Source organism: Pangasianodon hypophthalmus, chromosome 20, assembly GCF_027358585.1.
Source record: "Pangasianodon hypophthalmus isolate fPanHyp1 chromosome 20, fPanHyp1.pri, whole genome shotgun sequence".
NCBI lineage: Eukaryota > Metazoa > Chordata > Actinopteri > Siluriformes > Pangasiidae > Pangasianodon > Pangasianodon hypophthalmus.
In genome coordinates this window covers 15,294,100-15,318,259 of record NC_069729.1, presented here as the reverse complement: position 1 = coordinate 15,318,259, position 24,160 = coordinate 15,294,100, and the positions used below count along the sequence as shown (strand labels likewise).

The 24,160-nt window shown below is 36.8% G+C and overlaps 1 protein-coding gene across 8 annotated transcripts in view; it reads right to left on the bottom strand.

Moving 5' to 3' along the window:
• dock3 (dedicator of cytokinesis 3) overlaps nt 1–24,160 on the bottom strand; it is a 234,638-nt gene that overhangs the window by 36,837 nt on the left and 173,641 nt on the right. For 6 of the 8 annotated variants that reach the window (XM_034314016.2, XM_034314015.2, XM_034314022.2 and 3 more), the window contains 12 exons: nt 22,729–22,817; nt 16,098–16,223; nt 12,114–12,131; nt 6,730–6,854; nt 6,380–6,542; nt 5,996–6,102; nt 3,486–3,657; nt 3,276–3,373; nt 3,111–3,194; nt 1,537–1,637; nt 964–1,045; nt 197–367 (listed from right to left, as the gene is read on the bottom strand). In XM_034314016.2, coding sequence (XP_034169907.1) covers nt 197–367; nt 964–1,045; nt 1,537–1,637; nt 3,111–3,194; nt 3,276–3,373; nt 3,486–3,657; nt 5,996–6,102; nt 6,380–6,542; nt 6,730–6,854; nt 12,114–12,131; nt 16,098–16,223; nt 22,729–22,817 — 1,336 coding nt within the window. The remainder of the gene's footprint in view (nt 1–196; nt 368–963; nt 1,046–1,536; nt 1,638–3,110; nt 3,195–3,275; nt 3,374–3,485; nt 3,658–5,995; nt 6,103–6,379; nt 6,543–6,729; nt 6,855–12,113; nt 12,132–16,097; nt 16,224–22,728; nt 22,818–24,160) is intronic. The other 2 variants (XM_034314017.2, XM_034314021.2) reach the window with 1 other exon arrangement.

The following is a 24,160-nucleotide window of genomic DNA, read 5'->3' as shown; positions in this document are numbered from 1 at the left end:
TCTATGAATGGATATTTCTGATATATTTTTGACCACAGAAAATCCTCAATAAGCCATCTTTTTTGTGATCTAGTCACACCAGAGTTGTAGAACCTAAATCAGAATTTGGAGGTGAAACCTACCAAAAACTGGGACTATTTCTGTTGTCCATTTTTAATCATACATCGTGGTTGGAATGTTTTTGGGCTTGTCTGACCTGGGTGAAAATAAGAGTCTCTGAGCTGCGGCTGTCCAAGCTAAGCACAAAGCGGATGGACTGGAAGAGCTCCTGGATGCTGGTGCGAAACTGTTCCTCCTCCATGCCACAGGTGGCCCGAGAGTACAGGATCCGTGACTGGACTATGAACTTGAACAAATACTCCAGGGCCTGGAAGTAGAGGGGTTTACAATCACCTTAAGATATTCATAGAGAATATTCTCTAGAGTTTACATTGTAAGCACCAATATCATTGTAAGCACCAAAAGGTTTTTAAAAGAAACTGCTAGTTTTTATTGCAATAAAAACAAAAAGCCAGGAGGCATCCAAGCAGGCTGCTCTACATCATATCTTGGATGGACATTTCCTTTGCAGGGCCTCTAAGGAAAATGGTGGCTGTGAAGACAGGCTTGGTTAAAAGTGTGAGTGATCCATGAAATATTCATACAGATCCCCTCTGAACTGAATCACAGCTTGACCAGGCCTCATGAATATTACATACAGTTCATCTATTAAGCAGTTCCAATCCCATGAGTGCCAAGAAGGGTGACAACTGTTTGCCATACTATTTGTTGTCTTCTATTTGCATTACAATGCATTGTATCTGATGAGCAAAACATGTTCAACAACCCTACTACCTAATCTGACAGGTTGCAATTACAAGATCGTAATTAAAATGACTCAAGTGGTCCTGTGCCAAACATTGCAAATCATTTGAAAGATTAATCGCTTCAATTTCTGGAGCTAGAATAGATACAAGAGCATACCCTCATTGCTTCTTGAATATGGTCCTGCCGGACGACCTCTGCTGAGCGGTCCATATACCATTTCAGGCAGCGTATAAGCTCTCTGGAAGTATAACACACAGGTAAAAAAAAAAAAGTTTCATTTCTAATGAAGCAAAGGCTTTTTTTTGGAACACCAGCTTCAAAAGTGTCTGTGCTAGATTCTATTTTTTCTAAGTTTAACCACTGACTCCTGTTCATTACTAAGCAATGGATTCCAACTAATCCAGGTCATCTCTTTTAATTACAATAAGTAACAAATAAAACAATGTATATAAAAATCCTCTTAATGCCATTTAATTTAACTTTTAATCATTTAACTATTTTAATCACAAATTAATCAGGTCAAAATGAGCTGAAAATAATTTAATAGAATGCTGATTTATTATATAAATAAAATAAAACAAAAAATAATAATATTAATATAATATTATAATATTATATATACTCAGAAGGCTGAGTTACTAGCCAGTGAAGTTTTTCTTTTTTCTTTTCTTTTTTTTTTTTTTTAAAACACAAGGCTCAGTTTTTGCCCCCAAATGTAAGTATGCTTACTTATAGGCCAGGGCTCCAGCAAAGTGTTTCTGGATGTAAGTGTCCATCACTGGGCGGAAGTGGTAGTATTTGCTGTCCCGGAGCAGATTGATGATGAATACCTGGTCAGAGACAGACAGCCAAAGCAAACACAGCTCAGGAGGTTAGAGATGTAGTGGGAATCAGGCACAGAGCTCTGATTCATTCTGAAAGGGCCGTCATGCATCAGTGCCACTGTGATCTCTTCTGACCTCATTTCAGACCAGCGTGAAGTGCCGGCTGTCAATTTGAAAAGTACATCAAATTTACAACGTGACAAGCATTGCAAACCTTTTGAAGCTCAAGGCAATTTTATTTTCATGTAAAAAATATATGCTGATGTTGAATCTGACATGTATTATAATGTATATGATATATTTTCCAAATGTAGTAAAGAAATGAAACGTTGGTTTCGATGTGGTGTGATCTGGAAGGTCTACGCATCGGCCCCCGTTATCACTCTATAAATCCGGACAAGCTACCATATTAAGTAATCCAATCATCATATTTTATATCATGTATGTGCTAGAAATCTATGCAATCATAAAATTCTTCAAAAGTACAATAAAATGGGACCATATTGCAAGTGATTTGAATATGGCTGATAATTGCTGCTCAAACCTGTATACATTATAAAGGTTTATTTAAGATGTTTCATTTAAATAGTGCCATTTTCAAGACAAAAAAATAAATAAGTAAAAATAATTTTTAAAATTGCACCTCTAGTCTAATAAATTGTTAATACTGGTTTAGTTAGGATTATTACAATCTATTATTATTTTCAAAAAATAAACAAATGATTGTCTAGTGTTGCTCTGATTGAGAGGCGGAGATCATCATTTCCACCCAGAGAGCAGGACCGATTATGATTCTGGCATCATTGGGAGATTATGAGCTCAAAATTGTTAGACATGGAGCTAACTGAGCCGTTGGGGAGCCGAGGTACCAATTTTTTTTTTTTTTTTTGCTATACTGAAGAATTCCAGAGTTTAAAAAGATGCAGCAGGTTAAATACTCAATTTGAAATCATTTAATATCTTTACAACCTCAACTACACAACAAAAAGTCATCAACCCTTAATCATCCACTTTATAAAGATATGACAGAGCAAACACATTCTACATGGATATTAAATATATTTACAAGCTTAACAATTCAGTTGAAATCATCAGAACAAATTCCTATGAGAAGACCAGTGGAGAGATTTCCTCTTTATAAAGATATGACAGATGTGATTAGGGAGGTAATAGCCAAAACTACTTGACTCTTTGTGCTGAGGCCTGAAAAGCTAAAGACTCCCTACAGGATAGCAACGCAGGCAGCTGTGATCTAATAACGGCTGGCTTCCTGCCAGCTGAGACCTGCTATTCATCACACATGCACACACACCAGCAGCAGCATGGGTACTAGAGAAAGAGATCAGTGATACAAGAGCTTGGAATACACACACACACACACACACACACACATACACACACAGAATATAGATGTGAAGCACTCAAGCTGTTTAATTATACATATAAAAGTTGCATTATGTGGAAATAAATGCTTCCTACCAGTGACTGAAACACCAGAGGACCATATTTGTCTGTGTTGTCATCTAAAATGGAGAACAGTGTGTCCAGGATGTCCTGAAGAAACTGAAGAAATTGCAGCGTGTTAATATTTCACATCACTGCCTTACCGTCATTAATATTTTCCAGCTTGCATTAAGTGCTTACTTTGACTATTTCCTCTCCACTAACATGCCTCAATCGACCCAGAATGTCCATCACACGATCAGGTTGAGCTTTCCACTTCAGCAGAGCTAGCAAGTCCACTGAGTACAGAAGAGAACAAGAACGTATTACAACCCGATAAAAACAATAAAGTCAGCCATTAATCAATAACCAACAACGTGTATATTATTATGAAGTGTTTTTCGAAGCTACCATTCTGTGTGAGCTTGGTGGAGGAGAGCTGAGTGGAGATCCACAGGGTTTCCTTGGTGCTACGCTGGAAGATGAGGCTGGAGGGAATGTTGGGGCAGCCGTTAAAGTCGTCTTTACAGCAGGGTAGGCCCAGATACAGAGCGTGGTTGCTGAAGGTTGTGTTCTCATCACACTGAAAAAAAACATTTGAGAGTAAAAATTTGAATCATCCATCGTTTTTGATTGACATAACACAAAATGTACCTTATAATTTGTAAGGCAAAATCAACAGAAAAATTGTTCGGAAAGATGTGTCAGCCTCTCAGTTTCCATATTTGATCTGAAGAAAGCACTGTATGCCATGACAAACTTAGAAGATAGATGTCAATAAGAATGGGAAGGGAAACAGCTGAGAGGATAAAGGCAACATTTGGGCTTGCATATTATTAGAGAATATTCCTATCACAATCAGAATATGAAGGACAAGCTTTATTTTATATTTTTAACTATTAATATTGAGCTTTCCTGTTACTTGTGATACATCTGTAAATACACTGGTTCAGTTATTTTGTGTTCTAGGGCCTTTCGAACTTGACTGGATATATACAGTAAAGAAACTTCTTGTTAAATCCCAAAAAAATATGGCGTGGTGGTTAGGCTGGTTTGACTATTTCAGAAACTGCTAATCTCCTGGGTTTTTTCATGTGCAACATTCACTAGAGTTTACACAGAACTGTGCCAAAAACAAAAAACATCCAGTGAGTGGCAGAGACTGGTTTGAGCTGACAGGAAGGCTTCGGTAACTCAAATAACTACTCTTTACAACTGTGGTGAGCAGAAAAGCATGCAAAACACATCAAAACTGGGTTACAACAGCAGAAGACCACATCGGTTTCCGTTCCTGTCAGTCAAAGACAAGAATCTGAGACTATAGTGGACACAGGCTTACTGAAACTGGACAGATTGCAAATATGTTGCCTGGTAAGATGAGTCTTGAATTTCTGCTGCAACATCCAGATGGTAGGGTCAGAATTTGTCATCAACAACATAAATCCACGGACCCAACCTGTCGTGTGTCAACAGTTCAGGCTGGTGGTGGTGCTGTAATGTTGTGGGGAGTGTTTTCATGGCACCCACTGGGTTCCTTCTTACAAACCAAACTTTGAACTGTTGTTGACCATGAGCACCCCTTTATGGCCACAATTTACCCATTTTATGATGGCTATTTCAGCATTATAATGCACCATGTCACAAAGCACAAATTGTGTCAAACTGGTTCAATGAATATGACAGTGAGTTCTGTGTACTTCCACAGCCTCTTCAGTCACCAGATCCAAATCCAACAGAGTGCCTTTGTGATGTGGTAGAATGGGAGATTCACAGCATGAATGTGCAGCTGACAAATCTGCAGCAATTATGTGATGTAATCATGTCAACATGAACAAGAATCTCACATAGGATGTTTTCAACACCTTGTGGAATCCAACACCTTGATTCTATTGTTAGAGCAAAAGGTGTATGTGTTGGGGGGGGTGTATCAAGGGGTTATTAATATTGGTGTTCCTCACCGGTATTAGCATGGTGTTCCTAATAACATAGCCAGTGAGTGTATATCCTATCCGAATCGACATACTGGTAAAGATTCCATTATATCCTGTGGGCGAATAGGTTTCTGCTTTTTTCTTCAGTATAAAGACACTCCAGGAAGTGCTCTATTCTATTGTCTCCTACCAAAACCAAACCGAAACCAAGTATTGACCATGTTTAAAGCACAGAACACTAAAATATAAATGACATTTAAAAGGATGTGTCATAGAAGTGACACCTTTGGGGGTTTTAGGTAAGTTATCGAGTATAGTATTATTATTGTCATTATCCTAATTGTAATACGGTGTCATTTGTTACTAATTCTGTTAGCAGTTGGGAGGTAAGAATCTTGAAAAAGGCCAAGAGTGGCTCTCTGGCATCCCTAAAATTTGAGCATATAACTTCTTTGGCCACTAAATTAGGTTTCCCCTCCAATGTTCACCAAAAAGCCCCCCAGCCCCCCCACTGTTTTTTAGCATATATCTTCAGTATATCATCATAAACTAGTTTATTAAGTAGGCTGCAATGTTGAGATATAAACCATCTATGGTTTTACATTATCTCATGAACCAAGTGATCCATCTATCAGACTTGACTAACTTTTATTACCTGTTCCTTAACCAACTCACTTACTGTAAAAGGGATCATTCTTTCTGGATTCCATGTGCCCGAGGTTTTATTGATTTCCTGTGTAATGTGCTTACATTAATGTGTAACGTAATGTGCTGGATTGTTTTTATGTGCTCTACTGCCTAATTCCTGTACAAGAATAAATTCTGAGCTATTTGAATATTCAGTTGTTAAGAAGATTAATTAATTAAAAACTAAATCTCAATTAATTAAATCAGAGAAATAGTAATGCACACCCTATGTACATCAAAGCACTTTTTGAGAGACAAATACAAATTTAATCTGTTTTAATTAGCGGGAGGAAATGTTCTGACCTTGTACACATAGAGTTCATGACACTCATCGGATAGCGTCGTACCATCTTCTCTCATTAAAGGTGTGAAAGCAAAACCAAAGAGCTTCTTCTCGCCTTTGTCTTTTGCTGCAGAAATAGGAACACAATTTTATTCTTTGCTGATGTTGTCAAGATGGAACTTGCACACTTGTACTGAATCTTAAATCATATTCTTGGCTGATATTGTCAAGACAGAACTTGCTTTAATGTACTGAATCTTAAATCATATTCTTGTCCTGAATCTCCTGTATTCTATGTAAGTCACCCACAGTGGCTGATAACCATTCAGTCACTAACATAGAACCGTTGTCACTGAGTTCTCAGCTGAATATATTGAATTTTGATAAATCAGTGAACAACATACTGGAGCAGTGCCGGAACTCAAAGCGCAGATGGGAGCCTCTGAAGCGGTCGATGGGGATGGGCAGCTTGATCACTTCACTCCAGCGAGGACTGTTGTTGTGGTAGAGGACGAGTGAACGGTGTTCACTAATATTCGGCTCTCCTGAGCCCAGGCTAATGCAGTCCTAAAGTAGAAAAAAGTACAGACTATAATAGATTTCTTCTGATTCAAACACCTCAATTAGGGTTAGGATACACTCTTAGAAAAGGGGCTTCAATGCAGAAAAAACAAACAAACCTCAAATACAAAAAATGTCTTGGTTGGGGTAAGTCAAATTTGATTTTAATTTTAATTTGATTTCCAAAATATACCTTAAGAATCTCTCCGTCGGCATACAACACATACACGGTGACCTCGATGTTCTTCTGTACGCTCTTCCCTCCTCTTTCAAAGTCGCCTCTTTCCAAAGTGAGGTACAAATCATTACGGATATCACCTAAAACATCCACAAAAGTATGTGATTGTGTGAGCATAAAATCAATGAGGTTTGCTATATCACAGCATTAAAAATTATGCTATGCATGTAGAAGGAGTTCATATATGAAGCACATGCTTCATTTTACTGTATCAACACTTCCAGAATTGAATGGCAAACATTCAATCCCAGAGGGCAAAGCAGATTGATCAACACTGACAACATAAGCTCACTTTAGAACATGACGTGTTTTAGAGAGACAGAGATGAATAGATTCTGGCCGCCCACCTATTTTAAACTCGAAGGCAAGCTGTAGCATGGAGGCAAGGTACTTCTGGTAAGAATGTGACTGGTGTTATCACTTAACTCTGTTTAACTATTAAATAAAGGTGTACATATAATTTTGCAAAATGTACTTTATACGTCCAAGAGAAATACATTATGTCCAAGAAAATTGGATGACTTCATTTACGTAATAGGCATGTCTAAAGCCCATTTCACACCATGCAATTTCAGAGATCTTTTAAGATTATTTTTTGTCACACTGTAGGAGATGATCCCAATAAAATCTTGCCCAAATTCTGTAAAAGACTGTGCAATAACATGTGTTCTCCATTTCAGATTATATGACAATGATCCTCTTATGATACACCTGTGATAAAAGAAAATTACTACGTTCTGCTTACATTATCAATCAGACTGCCAAGCTGAACCCACGACCAAATGATTATTTTATGATGTATGATTTTGTCTATGACTGAAAGATTGGGCTACAAATCATACTGGTGTAAAGTCAGCTTTAAAAAGGAAAACTCTAATCATTTAACCATTCTTAAATGTAGCTGGTCTGGTGTGAAAAACTGAAATTATTTATGTGATAACCCAAAAAGAACATCACCCCATTCAACTTTATATAATCCATAGTACATTATGTCCAGTAGCTCACACTTTTAATCTTTACAGAAGCCCAGTGTTTTGTTCCTCCTTCACACATCTCACCCACACAATTCCACCAAATATTTCATTAGCATAAGACAAAATGTCAGGGCTATCTATTATGTAATATTACTGATGCCATTCTACCGTAGAGCATACAAACTGTTTTCAACAACTCAGCCCAATTATTCCCACAGAGCACAACACTACTCCTCCGCTTCTCCCCTTCTCAGTGTGTGGGAGCACCATGCTAACCTCATGCTAATCTCTTACAAAAAGTTGACCCATCGGCCCACGGTCTCTGCACCAGTGTGTTCTCCTAGCCGTCAGAATGCCCTGAGCAATTTGCATTTGGTTTCGTGTTGGTCCAGCACTGTGTTACCAAGTGAACTCAGAATTAGATTTAGGGGAAAAAATTTTTTATTTTGGTACAAGACTTTGAGATGACAGTAATGTAAATAGAAATAAAAGAAATGTAGTAGTAATGGAAGTTTAGAACATCTGGGCATTTGTTTTTACTTCTACTTTTTCTGAAATAATACCCAAACTGTTTTTAATGATGCCTCTCTTCATTAAATGAATATATTATTCATTATATGAGGGTTTATATGTATTGCACATGAGTATAGATAACTATGAAAGGCCAAATAACACTGAAATGAAGATTACTTCTCACCTCACAAAAATTCAAGTCTCAAATGACATCCTGTACTTCCATTAGCCACGTTTAGTATATTTAGTACAATCAATTCCTAGATGTATAGAATCCACTAAGGTGTTGAAAGTTTTTGCTTTCTTTGTGCTTTGTATGAATCTGCAATGCTAACTTGTGTGCATGCGTTTTCAATCTTTCCCTCTCAAAGTTTTTTGTTTCACAGTTTCACATGTTTTTTGTTTCTTTACCCTATATTCCCCTATTATTTGCAAGTTTTTTGGTTTCTTGTTGGATGAGAAACAATGATAACTGGCATTTCTGTTTGTGTTTTAACCACATCATGGACTCTAACAACACTGAATGGGAAAAAAAGAGGCCTGAGTACCTTTGACTACCATTTGTTAGACTTAGGTGTGTAATGCATTGTTACTATCATATCTGTATATGTTTAGTGCTCCAAATATCCGTATCTGTATTCTGATTTAAACCTAAAGTAGGTGTGGCCTAAACCATTGAAATACGAACCCTACCATTATTCCCCTGGAAACACTGGAAAACATTAGAAGAAACAGCAGCAGTAGAAATGCCAGTATTGTCAGCATGGTGTGTGAATTCTGGCTCTGACCGTTCCTCTGACCTCAGCTACATCACTCGACTTCATTATGTTTGTACCTGCCTGTGCTATGTTCTAACAAATGTTGTCTGTCCCAGAGAGCTTTATATCTGACTGCTCAGCTCGCAAGAAAGTAAAACTTCACGCTCGCTTAATTTTTTTATTGAATCCCAGGAGGTCCCAATACTGTTGTACACCACTAGTCTCAAACAGATGCCCTAAAAAAATCATTAAAAAGGAATAGTACACCTCCTATTTGTGTCTGTATTTGTATCTGTTTAGAACACATTATCTGTTCATTCTGAATAATGTAATCGGTTATATACCTAGTTAAACTGTATTAAAAGCTGAATATTATGTGAATACCATGTGGCATGTTCTGCTTTAGCATGTCTGGATCAGTTAAAGCCTATGTCATTCAATGAAGGATCCATCCATATCTGCAAAAGTAATGTGTATGAATTCAGGAAACAAGAAACTCCAAAGCTTTTTCAACACATTGTAATGCACCACCTGTTGTTTTGTCTGCAGCGAACACGTCAGTCACAACTACACTGCCAAGTCCAACAACCAAAACACTTGCTGTTTGAAATTGCTGTGCAACGCTGTAATCACGGTGTGTTTCTACCAAACAAATACCACATGCGATGTCTGCAGGTGTCCGGACCTGACAAATGCTTACATCTCATCTTATAAACGCTAATTCTGATAAGCTTGAAAGAAAACAGCACTGCAGTGCTGCTAACAAACACACAGGAGGAGCACATGGGAGAGGAGTCTAGAACAGAAAATGATGGGAAAAAATGGAAGACAGTGTGAAAAAACTTCCATCCGTTTGTCTGCTCCACTGACAGAATAGCTCATGATAAAATGTTATCTGGAAGCACAGACTGGCTGAGAGAGAGAGAGTGTGTGTGTGTGTGTGTGTGTGTGCGTGTGTGTGTGTAAGATGGGGTTCATGCTCCGTTTCCAGTGCTTTTGTACTGTATTAGACTCTCTCCTTCACTGGTTTGCTGAGATTCCGGTCTATCAAATCCATGCAAAGCTCTCTGCTCAGACAGCTCAGCCATGTATTCCACTCTCCCCAACAATTCCCATGCATCAAAATGAAAGATGATGAAGGAAAATAGCTCAGCAATGTAGGAGAAACATGGGGAGAAATGTAAATCTAGTGCAAATATCTTCATACATTCGTCTCCTATCATCTCCACAGCATGCTTGCACCATTGACAGGACCCTGGTCCAACCATCCAACCATGGTATAGAAAAACAAATCTACAGGAAATAGGGGTGTAAGGATTTACAGAATCAAAATTGTGCAGCCATCCCAATATTTATGGTATCTGCATGGAATTGAAACATACATATGTACATAAATACATACATACATACATTACTGTACATTAATATTTAGAAGGCAATTATGAATGAATTAATATGGGCTTATATGCAAGTTTGACACCACATGGCATTTGTTTATTTTACTCATATTATTTAGAAACATATAATGATTCTTTTCTTTTTTATATATATTTTAATTTATTTATCCAGATTTGTTTATCACCAACTTCTAATGTGTATCTGCTAATGTGCAAATATCATGAGCAGGCATTCTTAAAAGTTTTTTAAAAGTTCATTTAGTTTAACCTGGCCTCGAGATACATTCTTTGACGCCATACATTCTTAAGACATGCACAGAATTTTTATATGCTGGTAATTTGTTACTCATAGTTTTTAAATTAATAAAGTTCTGTCCATGTTTTGGTTCATTTGCACTCTCATTTTAAGATAATGTGCCCACATAACCAACTAACCAGCACTAACCAGCTTGCAGCTTCACACAGTAGTTTAGAAGTGCTTTGGATTTAAAAAAAAAAAAAAACTTGAAAATTTTATAATACAAGTACGATTAATAATTGACATACATTACAATGTTGTGACCTTAATTTAATATCTTGTGGCAATGTTTTTGTGGCTAACAAATGTGAGATTTAGGATGTGTGAATTAACATCTAGATCTTTGCCCACTATTTTCCCCTGGGAATTCACTGTCAGTTCACTGTTTTTGTAACAGGGTTTTCTAACAGCACTGTTGAATTCTCAACTCTGATAATCAGAAGGCGTTGATTAATTTTCTATAACAACAGCTCTAACAATAGTTTACATTAATGTGCCTGTTCTAATGCAACTTACACAGGGACTTCTATGGTGGACTCATAAATGGCTCATAAACTACATAAATGAATTGAAAAACATGTGTAATTTCTGATTTTGTGAAGTTTTTGGTGAGGGGACAAATTTTATTGTATTTTAGGCAAGGATTATTTAAAAGTATAGAAGGAGTTTCTAGAGTCAGTGCTTCGTAACAGTTAGAAGTAAAGCTTTAACATTAAGTTTTAAGAAGTCTTCAGGATGAGAGGCTTTGTAGTTTCCCATTAACATGATAAGCTGCACTTTTGTCTTATTAGCTTCAAGAGGGAGAAAAATGAGAGGCTGGTAAGGGGCCGACTGTTTAAAGCAATTACAGTGTAAAAGTAATTACAGTGTAAGTTTCACAGACCTTCCACAACTAAATGTAACTATAAATGGATGAAATGTATAACCTTCTTTAATATATTTTTTTTGTAAATGTTAGCACTGGCAAGTTGTTTTGGTAAAAGAGGATTAAAACAATTCAGGGTGTGCTGTTATTAAAAAGTAATCTACTTCAGGAATTCCATTCCATTGTAGATTTCCTCTAAATGGCATGCCCCACCCTGTTTTATTCATTATAACACCTCTGAAATGCTCCCAATTTGCTTTTATGTTAGTTTTGGTTTGGGTAAAGTAAATTTTCAAACCGTGCAATTTATTCCACAGACATGACAAACTCAAGGCTGGTTTAAATTGATCAACTTCTGCCAGCTCATTAAAGTCAACTGATTCAAGCTCTAACAGCAGACAGAGTCAGGGTTAGATAAGAAAATGGAGTTAAGAACACACGACGTAAATATTAGATATGAAAACTGCACTACTGTTAATAAATTAAGATTAAGAAAGCAGCAGAGACAAACTCAGGCTTGTGTGTCACACTTACAATCATCTATCTTCATTTCTTAAAGGGCACCGAGAGAGAAGAATTGGCAATGTGAAAGGAGAAAAACACACAAATATGATTTAATTAAATGGGAAAAAAATCCATAAAGATCAGTAAATGCAACAAAACATCAGTTTAAGTGTTGTGGTGTTTCATGGGGGTTAGAACCTTTATGAGACTTTAGATTGTGTAAGTATTGTCCAGGATTACACAACATATCATTAACTATGCTAGCAAACAAATGTTCTCTGCAAAAATTAGCTAGCTATGGTAGATTACATCTGTTTTGGTGATTCACTTGTAAATATGTTGTGAATGCAGATCGTGAGAGTTTGGAATAAACTAGTTATCTAGCAAATTATCTCTCCAAAAAATAGCTAGTTATGTTACATTACCTTGGGACACTCAGGTGTAAATATATTGTGAATCCAGATCAATAGACTGTGGACTAGCTAGCTAGCAAATTTCCTCTGCAAAGAATAGCTAGCTATGTTAGATTAGGAGACTCAGACGTAAATGCATTAGAAACTTAATGGTAAGACTTTTATTTTGACACAATTAAAATGATGATCTCTCCAGATAAAATGGATTAGATTCCATTGTGTATTTTAAATGTATATGAAAATTATTTTCAATGACATACAGATAAAATAACTGAAAATCCTATTGACTCCAATAGTGTATCTTATGTTAACTGTCTAGATGTCTAGATGTTGGCTTTGGTATGATGCATGGGGACATTTCCTGACATGATGTGTGTCCTAAATCAATACAACGTTCTTCTGACTGATTACCTTTGATGATACATTTCAAACATTTGACGGGTGTGGGCTCTTACAGGATGACCCCACCCCCAGCCACAGATCATGAAATATTACTGAATAGCTTGATGAGGAAGAAAATTATGTAAATCATAATCACTAAGGCGTTTGCAGTCACCACATCCCAGCTCCACTGAACACCTGTGTATAATTTTGGAGCAAGGTTTAGACAGCATTCTCCAGCACCATCATCAAAACATAAAACCTGAGAGAATATTTTTTGAAAGAATGGTGTTCATTGCTCCAGTACAGTTCCATAGACCTGTAGAGTCTCTGCCATGGTGCACTGAAACTGTTCTGACAGCTCACCAGGCTAATTATTCAGACTGCAGCATTGCTCTTCCGCTTTTAACTTTACCTTTTGTCATTTTCTGCTAGAGTTTGCTATCTTCCTTGAGTCAGACTGTGTAAACAAAAATACTGACAGGCGGTTATGTCAAATTAATTGGCTGATTATAAAAGCTTCAGTCTAATGGCAGACTTACTGTGCATTTTAATATTGTTTGTCACGATTTGCTCCCAGTCAGAACAGAATCATAACTTGGGACCACATGGTACACCATATGGCCAAAAGCATACGGACGCCTGACCAATCAAACCTACTATATGTGCTTGTTGAACAGTGCATTAGAGGTTTAGTCCACCTTTGCCGTTACAATAACTTCCACTCCACTGGGAAGGGTTTCCACTAGATTTTAGAGCATAGTTGTGGGGATTTGCCCATTCAGCCACAAGAGCATTAGTGAGGTCAGGCACTGATGTCAGGCGAGGAGGCCTGGCATACAGTCTGTCTCAAAAGTGTTCAGAGGGTTTGAGGTCAGAGCTCTCCGCAGGCTACTCGAGATCTTCCACTCCAACATTGGCAAACCATGTCTTTATGGACCTCGCTTTGTACACAGGGGTATTGTCATCCTGGAACACGTTTAAGCCTCTTAGTTCCAGTACAAGAGGATTCGTAATGCTAGAGCATTCTCAGACATCCTAGACAATTGTGTGCTTCAAACTTTGTGGCAACAGTGTTGAGGAAGGCCAACATATGGGTGTGATGGTCAGGTGTCCACAAACTTTTGGCCATATAGTGTATATTTCAGCTACATTCAATCTCATAAAACACAAATCTCACAATTACCATAATATACAGGGTTATTCCAGGCATTCTAGTTCAATTCATTTCAAGCCCCTATTAGAAATGCACACATAAATACCACATGATTCCAGGGAGTCTCCAGGCCTTACTGATTTATTGACTTTCAAAATGCTGCATTTAAACACAGCCTTGGCTGTGATTATAAATGGCATCTTTCAGATGCTAAAGATGAGGAATATAAAGCCAGTTCTTTAGCTGGCTCAAATTGAAAATTTTGAGAAGATGGGCATGCATAATTGAGGGAGCTGACTGGAATATAGATTGAGAGAAACACATATCCCATCAATCCACATCCATTTGAAAGGAGCAGACCCTACATTTGGGAAAAAGGGTGCCTCGGTCCAATCAGCACATAGTGGTTTCCTGTCAGATGGACTTTTTTCAATCTGGGGATTTGTGGCAGGAAGTAGGCTGTGTGTGTGCTGCAACTCCAAATGGTGTGAGTCAGAGATCCTGAAGTACACACACTGGTATAAATAAAGTTAGACTTAATAATAGCATAGGTGCCTTCCCACTGGGCTTGCTGCTGAGTCACAGGGATTGCACTTTTTAATGTGGTTCATCTCCGTTTAACCACTGGGTCCAGAATAGAGAGTGCATCCCAGAATAATCATCCTCTCTTCCCTTTTCCCTTAAATACAGTTCACTTTTTTTCTATCATATGCTGCGGCTTTTGTTATAATGACAGTAATAAGCTTATGTTATTTGTGGTCTGTTTCATTTGCATATTTCAAATTTACAATCTGACAATTGTAATAGCTGAAAATGGACTCATTTTCACTGCATTGTTCAAAATGTACTTAAAGGTGAGGTCAGCGATCTTGTAAACATATTCAGAGATGTTATCCTGACATTGTGATAGCTGGTAATAAAATAACAGCTGAAAGGAAAAACATAATATCTCGAGTGCCTCAGCATTTACAGACCAAAAAAAAAAACACAACAACAAATGAACACATCTCTATTTGCCTGCCAGGTGCCTCTTGCAGTAGCATTCAGGGGCATGGAATTTGAGGGAACACAGTATGGAAGGTTCTAGTTGTTTGAATTTTGAGTTTCAAGACTAAATTCCACCAAAATTGCTTACTACAACTTTAACATAAAACCAAGTGAGACCAAGCAACTGTATTTAACATTCATTGTTTTATCATTAAGTAATCATAAATAATAATGTTTCAGGAATGCAATAAGCTCAACTGAACCCCAATATAGTTGAATGCTGTCTCCTATGAATATTCTTTAATTAGGCGTCACTTTCATGAAATTCTCAGAAATGTGCAGTAATTTACATATTGTGTTTAAGAGAGAGCCACTTAGAAGAGAGCCAATTACATTCATATCCAATTGTAGCTTTGTACTTTAGTAGTGAAAAAGTTTTTTTGTTTTGTTATTTTGTCTGGATAAGAATGCAACATTCTTTTTTTGTGTGTGATTTTCCTCCTAATTTAGTCTTGGCCAATTCCTATCCACCAGTTAGGTCATACAACATACAGCTACCAATCCAGGGAGGGTGAAGACTCTTATGTGCTTCCTCCAAGACATGTGAAGCCAGCCAAACACATTTTTTTCAAACTGCTGCTCATGCTGCATCATGGGACGGCATAACACACTCAGACAAAAGCGCTATCCGCCCACTTCTGCATGCATGAGCTCACTGCCACCCATGATTGGCTAGTGTCACTGTGATTGATAGGGGAGAGAGAGAGTATGCCATCCCTCCCTCCCTGAGAGCATGGCCAATTTTGATCTATTGGACTCCCGGCCACAAATGGTTATAGCATCGTTGGAATTCGAACTAACAATCTCTGGATGATTGGGTGAATGCTTTTCTGCTGCACCAGAATAGTCACATGGTCCTATCTGTGTTGGTATAAAAACATCTATTTGAAATAGTTTTTTTTTTTAAAGTTAAACTTAGGTATCAAAAAAGGGCAAAAGTATGCATAGAACTCTTAGGCTTAAAATCTCATTTCACTCAACTCAGCCTCAAGATGACACACCAATCAGAGGTCTCACCTGGCATGATGACATCAGGGAAGCCGAGTTTGCGTGTGATGGCGACACTGCGGTTGAAGATCATAGGATTCTCCCTACGGATCTGTTCCGTCTCTCCCCTGAGCAACTGCAGGGAGATGATCAAACCTGCTCAGGTAGAGAAAAGGAGAGAAATGGAGGGAAGAGGTTAACCACACTTTCTATGGTGCTGTGGAAAGTCTGAAATCTTAGATCAAAAGAGCGTACTGAGATGAGAGGCTTGAGCAGGAGAAGAAACAAGAACAGTAATCACACATAAGAGCATGGCAGTTCAGACGCTTCAAAACATTTCAGGTGCTCAGGAGAGTCTTCTAAATTCTCACAGCGATTTCTTTGTTGCAAACTAGACTGAGGAAAAAAGGAAGCAGGTCTATGGTCCTACTTTGTATTAGGTGTCTCTATCTCTACCTATCTATCTTGACAAGATGATTTAAAGCAGGGGTAGCAAACTCAAATTCTGCCACATCAGTATTTTTGTGAGCTTTTGAAGGGACTAAGTCTATTATTTTTGCTAGTTATTATTATCTATTCTATCAATTAACACTAATAACCTAGGCTCGGAAAGTAGAATTAACATTTTTTAATACAGTATATATTAGTTGTTACATAGAATAGTTGATTACACCAATACATTCATATTTGCCAATGTCAGGATGCCGAGTCAAACTGTGGATAAAAACAGTGAGGCAGACAGTAAGGAAACAGACAGAGAGTAAAAACAGCAGTCTAAATGTAATATCTCAGACGAGATGAATTCTACAATTAACTGCATATTGTGTAAGGCTATGTTTTATTTTTTAATTTCTTTTGCTTTATTGGAACATTTTCACTTTGAAGTGTACTCCACTCATTGGTTTTTGCTTTAACTATGGAAAAGTACAATATGTATGGCTAGTACAATAATTATCTGAATTAGACCTACTGGTCTTCTAAAATTAACAGCCCTGCAACTCCTTATATAGGCTATATCTGTTTTTTTAAATACCAAAAATATATAATGTTAAGAAAGATATTTAATACAAACTCACAGGGAATTTATCTTGTATGCTAAGGTCATACATGTCCTTAGTTTCACATACAGTAGCACTCCATCAACTTTTCTTCTTTCATTTGGAGTCAATCATTGAATCACACTATGAAACACCTGAGGTATTTCTGAATTTGGCCGCAGGTCTGTCTTGCATCAAATGCAGCTGAGATTGTCGATTTTAACCAGCATTTCAGCACTGTGAGATGCACTTTACAGTGCGGATCGCAGGTGGTCACTACGCTGGTCTCGTGTGAATTCTAGATATTGTAAAAATGTTGAGTAATGAAACTTGCCCACAGGCCCTAAGTTTGATATGTGAAGTGTCTTTTTTTCTTCACGTGCAATATTTGCATTACCCAACAAAATCAGATGGATTAATACCTGAATCTGATAATACTACATACTAACTACACAGGAACTGTCCACTTATATTAAATATATAAAAAGTGTAGCTTCTAAAAAATTTTATGATTTATAACAAGTGTACTGTTCCTGTGCAGTTCATACAAATTTAATCTCCTCCCTGTTTTTGCATTCATTTTCAGTAAGTGGTTTATCCTGGTATCTGGCGTCTATCCCAGGAACACTGGGCACAAGGCAGGAGAATTCACCCTGCATGGGATGCCAGTCCGTGCACACACATATTCACCATATTCACACACTCACACATTCTCACCTAGGGGCAATTTAGAGTAGCTAATCCACCTGCCTTCATATTTCTGGACAGTGGGAGGAAACCAGAGAACCCGGAGGTAAAACACACACAAACATGAATGGAACATGCTGAAATTCCACACAGATCGCAACCTGAGAATAGTAACCTAACCTCAGGATCAAACTAAGGACCTTTGAGTTGTGAGGCAGCAATGCTACCTGTTGCACCACCATGCCATCCTTTCACAACTCGAGCCAATATGGCAGCATTTTATATACTTCACACAAATTCAAACTAGAAAACGCTGATTCAAACATGTACATTCAAAAACATTTCTATAATAGGCATGCAGAATTGGAGAGATGATTAAAATTCAATTGCAAAATACGTATTTAGATTTGCATTTTAGTGCAGAGCATTGTACAATAGCTGCCAAAATTAAAGTGTAAATGCAAAGTCAATTTCAATTTCTAAACAATTTTGAAATGTTGAAAAAGTAACAGCTATCTCTATTCTCATGCTGCCATTTGGCTACCAAAAATAAAATGACTTTGCAATTCCATTTGCATGTGCAATGCAAAGTCTGGAAATGCTGCCATAAGTCAAAACTGATTTTAATGCACATTTATATTTACATAACAAGTGCTAGCGTAATTCATGTATAATAGTGGAAACACTTTTTATTTGCCTGTATAGTTATGTAACTTTGTAGTTAGAATCAGAATAATTTTATTCGCCATATATATTTACATGTATTAGGAATTTTTCTTGGTGTTTGGTCACAACATGATACATTATACAACACAATTACCACCCTAATATACAAATATTACACCTAATATACAACTCCTGATATTAAGAAGCATGCCCCCTGAATACTGAATCTGAACTGGAAATCAAAAAAAACCAAAAAAATACACAAAAAGAGACAGGACAAGAAGCCAAAACACTGTGGGTGCCATCTTGGGCACGAACCAATGCAAATATCCAGTATATGTGTTAGAGTAGATACAGGAGGAGATATAAGAGGGAAAGGTGTAAGGTCTGATTTATACATTTATGTTATAGATAAGTTGCAATGTCACTGTAGGATTATACACTAGTTTTTTTTTTAAATGTCACTACTGGTCATGGGTCACAAGTAATTCAGAATAACTGCATGCTCGTGTGGCAACTCTTGAGTGCTAAATATTCAGGGTGTTAGATTAAAACATAATGTATCTGTCAGACACACCATATGTGAAAATGAGACTGGAGCTAAGGGAGCTGAAGAGGGTATGATTCATTTACAAACCCTAGCTTCAGTCCATTATCCAAGTGAGGGCTGCTTTCAATCGTTAAAGACACCAAAAGCTTCGGATAATCAAACTGCACAGCTGTAAAACTTTTATGCATTTTGCATAGTTCCCAGAGAACTACGAGCTAGTGGTTGTTCAATAACACATTGCGCTGAGACATAGAGTTTGGTTTCGCTCCACAGGGCCTTAGCACCAGCTATATGAGGGCACTGAATAATTAGAATTATGCACTTTTGGAAACAAGTGAGCCCCCAGCTGAATGTATTGGTAATTTTGCACTCATTTGTATTCATGGGGTTTAGCTTGTTTAATGAGAGGATATTTTTGTAAAATGTATCCTTTTAGCACTTTTCTCACATTTACTTATTTATTTTTAAGCAAGATAGTGCGATAGTATACAGATATACCACAATCTGGAGAATCCTATCAAACATTTAATGACGAGTAACTGCTTGCCTTAAAGGGATAGGGCAAACTATCTAACATGGCTAACATTGAATTAAATGTTCTGTTGTGAGTTGATTGAATTATCTGGCAGTAAAGTCAGAAACAATATAAAAATGATGGTTCATTTTAAAAACAAAACATGTCTAAAGTGAGTTAATAACCTGAATGGAAATTTCAAAGACATCTAAACATTGCAAATCAGCTTCGCAACCTGTCGTGGAAACTGATTTTTGGAATAGATTATGTCAAAGCAAGCCACTTGGCTGTCAGACTGGTGCTCCTTCTCCTCACTGAAAATGGAAACTGCAAATATAACAAAATTTCTATGATCATCTGTAGCTTTACCCAATTTAAGTGATACAGTAATATATTTTGTGTGGAAGTGCTGCTAAAAATAAAGGTTTTAGTGACTCGTGTAGAGTCATTAGTTAAAATAGCTAAATAATTTTCTCTACAAATATTAGCTAGCTACTCGACATAAAACAACAAAGTTCTCAATTCAAAATGTCAGCATATCAAACAATACATTCAACAGACTGTATAAGAAAGTAGGATATTCATCATAAACTACCGCTTATAATAAGATACTTAAACTTAATCAAGCCCACACTCCTCTAAAAATGTAGCTTTCTCTTTTTCTCAAATCAGGGTATTTTTCATGAGTCAGTATGCTGGAATACTAGCTTACTGGCATATTAGCTTGGGAAAAGCAGCAGTGGCTTCGCTCATAAGTAAGCAGGACCTGGTTTCTCCTAAATCTTTAATGTCTGCTGAAAGGGAACAATGCTGATGGCCAGTGAGTTGTGAACCAGAACATTACATTCTGCCAACTATGAATACAACACACTGGCACTAATACCAGAAAAATATCAGACATTACCCTTCTGTATCAGTCTCTAAAACTAGGCAAAAACAAAACACACACACACGTCCTTGTTGCATTCAGAAAGCCCTTTCCTCGCTGTTTCCATTTGGGCTAAAGAAATCACAGCACTGATTGAGAAGTTCATATCCGGTAATGGAGAATGCAAGATTCAAAAACACATCTAGGGCTACAGAGAGTTATGTGACTCTGACACAACTAGCTAAAAAAAGAATGGGAAAGGAATTGCACTTCGACACACTCCCTACATGGGTGAGAATCACACTAGTCAACACTTTTGTTCCATTCTAATGCACAGCTTTTGTTTCATTTTATGCTGCTAAGAGTCTGAATCGATCACACAAACACTTTGTCAATACTAAGTCTCAATTATTGTACTTTTACTATGCTGAATGTTTTAATCAACTGAAAATGGAAACCTAAGGCACATATTCAGGCAATGTTTATTTATGCTATATTGCATCGAGACATCAATGTATCATATGTATCGATTTGAATTTTGTGTATTGTTACACTCAATTTAGCTATCTGATCCATTATTTCAGTGAGTAATCAACTACTACAACTGCTGCTGAATGTTCGATTCAGTTTTTCGATTCTAGTTTTTTAGGTTTTTGAGTAGCAAATACATTTTGGGTACGAGTTTAAATACTGCTTATGGTTTTCAGACTGAATTCTACATGAAAAATGTTGCCCATTATGTATGAAATAAGTGTACTAGGCTAAACAGGGAGTTTAAGTACTCTGATGTTTAAGTACAAATTAAAGAGGACTTCTGTGCCACTGCCAGTTTTATAAATGTTATAGAAGCTGTATTTGACCTCATAAAAATGAAATAGTTTAATTATATGCTTTTATATGAAGTAGCTTATTCTGTATGCAGCAGTCTTTTCATTAAGGAATCTAATGGCATATCAGTGGGATTAATGCCCTCTAAACCATTCACTTCTTCTGACACAAGCTTGCTCATTTAAACAAAGGAACTTCAGCTAATAAGGCATTTGTCTCTTAGTTATTGAACTTGCAATTTCTTTTCAGTTTTGACCTTTTTAAAAAAAGCTATAGTTGACTATTTCTTGCAAAGTACAGTTTGTATGAGGTTTCAGGTGCTATTTGTTACAGCCTTAGTAAATTGAACATTAATTTTGGGTTAAATTGCAGTCTTATTAAACGCTTTGCACTGCACCTTTACATCTTACATCATGCTATCCCTGTGATTTGGAAATTTTTAATAAATAAAAAAATGCCACACATTAAGAAATACCTTATTCTTAGTGGAAAACAAAAAATAAAACACTTTTTTTTTTTGAGATTTAAAAATCAGCAAAACTGGTAAAAATCTATGTACGTGGAGTATGTGTTGCAGGAACACTGGTTTCAGTAGTGCACATTCTCTGATTTATAATTCTAACATTTCAATCTCTCAAAGGCTAAATTCCCAAATACATACTAGTGTAGTAAATAGAATGCCAAAATAGTATACGTCATTTGGTGCATACATTGGAGTATTTACATATATTGTTTTTGAACCTAGCGACAAACACAAGCAGTGGCTAACTGTTTTGGTGAGCTTTGTTTTAGCTGCTAAATGCTTTGCTAGCTAACTAGCTAGCTAGTACCATTAACTTCGAATGTAAGCATGTGAAATGAACTCACTGTGAACTCCAGAGTGTCATGGTACCTTGGAAAACTTTGTTGAACTTGCTTTAGCCTGTGCTTTTTTATTATTATTATTATTATTATTATTATTATTACATCCTCTTGTCACTACATCTTCAGAATATTATCACAGTAGTAGTAAATATTTCGGAGGAAATGTATCTTCATTGCAGAGTGACATTTCTGTAAAGTGACAGTACCTCAGGTATATATTTAAGGAGGTTATAAAATAGTTTGTCACTTTTGATTCTCAACACTTTACTCCCTTGACTCACTACCCGAGGAGGAGAAACACTGAGTCATCAAAGCACCTTTTCCAGCTTTGAACCATTTTGCATTCTCCGAGATGTTGTGGTTGAGGATGATGACATACTAGTGAAATATGGTCAATGCCATTCTCTAGATCCCTGACACAATTCTAAAACCTCTACTCCCACACTTGCCATTTTAGGCAGACCTACAGGAGTAAATGTTCATGGTTTAGGTAGCTGTCTATAGCGAAAGGTTAATTTGTAAGAGGAAATTATTTAACTGAGAGATTAAACATAGAGTGACTAAACTGAGATACTAAACATAACACTATGATTGTTATAATTATAATTGTTATAATCCTATCCCTCCATAGAACATGGATAACATACCATAGTTGGTGCTGGGTGCAGTGTATTTGGTGCTGGACTTGCGGATGATGTTCTCATGAATCTGGAACCACTCATTCTCATTGTTACATCTGCAGAAAGCAAAAAGGAAGAAAGAATAAATCAATTATGAGGAGAAAAATGGTAGTGTAGACAGAGGATAGAGTTAGTTTTAGTATTGTAATAGACAGAACACTCAACCATGGAGCCTAGAGCCTAGTAAACACCCGATCCTTCAAAGGGAGAATGAATATTGCAAATAGGCTGTCTCTTATAATAAAGAGCTGAAAAATCACGTCCAATAATCTAAGGCTGTTAGCCAAAATGAAGACTGGGTCATAGATTTTGGAACATTTGAGCCAGGAATAATGAATGACTTTGGATATGTTCCAGTTGAATAATAGATACACTGATTCAATTATTTCTTTTTTTATGGTGCTGATATCAGACCTATTAGTATCAACTGATCTCTTATACAAAAGCGAAACTGACAATTAAAAAATAAATAATCAACGAAGCCTCTTTGCAAGCTTTGTAAAACAAACATTAAAGGTGCGGTTTGAAATTTTTAATGGTTTCTGGATATTTAAGAGTAAGGAAATTTTAAAAGATACCTTAGTAAACTGTGATTCATAATATCACCATTCTATGTATCATGTTCATTTTTCATTTTAGGCATTTCAGCATTACATTTTTCTGGCCTGGAAAATAGCTTCGCTCCCAGTGAAATAGCTAAATAACTTCCAAATAACTTAAATAATTCTCTTTTCCTCCTAGTCAATTCATTTGGCATGCATGGTTTTAACAGAACGGGTGAGGTCGTTTGGAGAGAGAAGGAGGCTTGTCAGCGTTTTAATTGTAAACATAATTCACCTAACAGTGAGCAGAGGGCTCTAAAAATTCCAGACTGCTCCTTTAAGACAATCTGTGTCTTATATTCTTGTGTAAAACTGAATAGTAGTCTCAAGCACTCCTAAACTTTAAAACCTGAACCACAGAACAATAAGTGTTTTTTATACATTATATTTCATTCAAATGTATTTGGATGTAAAGAGAAAAATACCATCAGTTATGCCCACTGACATTAAGACTATTATGAAACTTGTTCAATGTGTAGAGAGGCAGGGGTGCAAGCCAAGATAATAAAGCTATCATTAACTTTTGGCACTAGGAGGCAATCCACTGCACTTATACACTGAAAACCAAGTCGTGAAGCACTTTGTCGCTATTGAAATTCAGAGAAAGGAAACTCTCTACCTAAGCCCTTTGTTCTGTTCTTGTCAAAATTGTGCATTTGGAATCTTACTAAAAGCAGAATGGTACTAAAATGATTTCTTTTTTTCTAACATAAAACTTACAGGGGACTTTATTTGCTCAATTTTTCTGAAAACATTACAAAATCACACTCATATTACAAGGGTATTGTTCAAGTCAT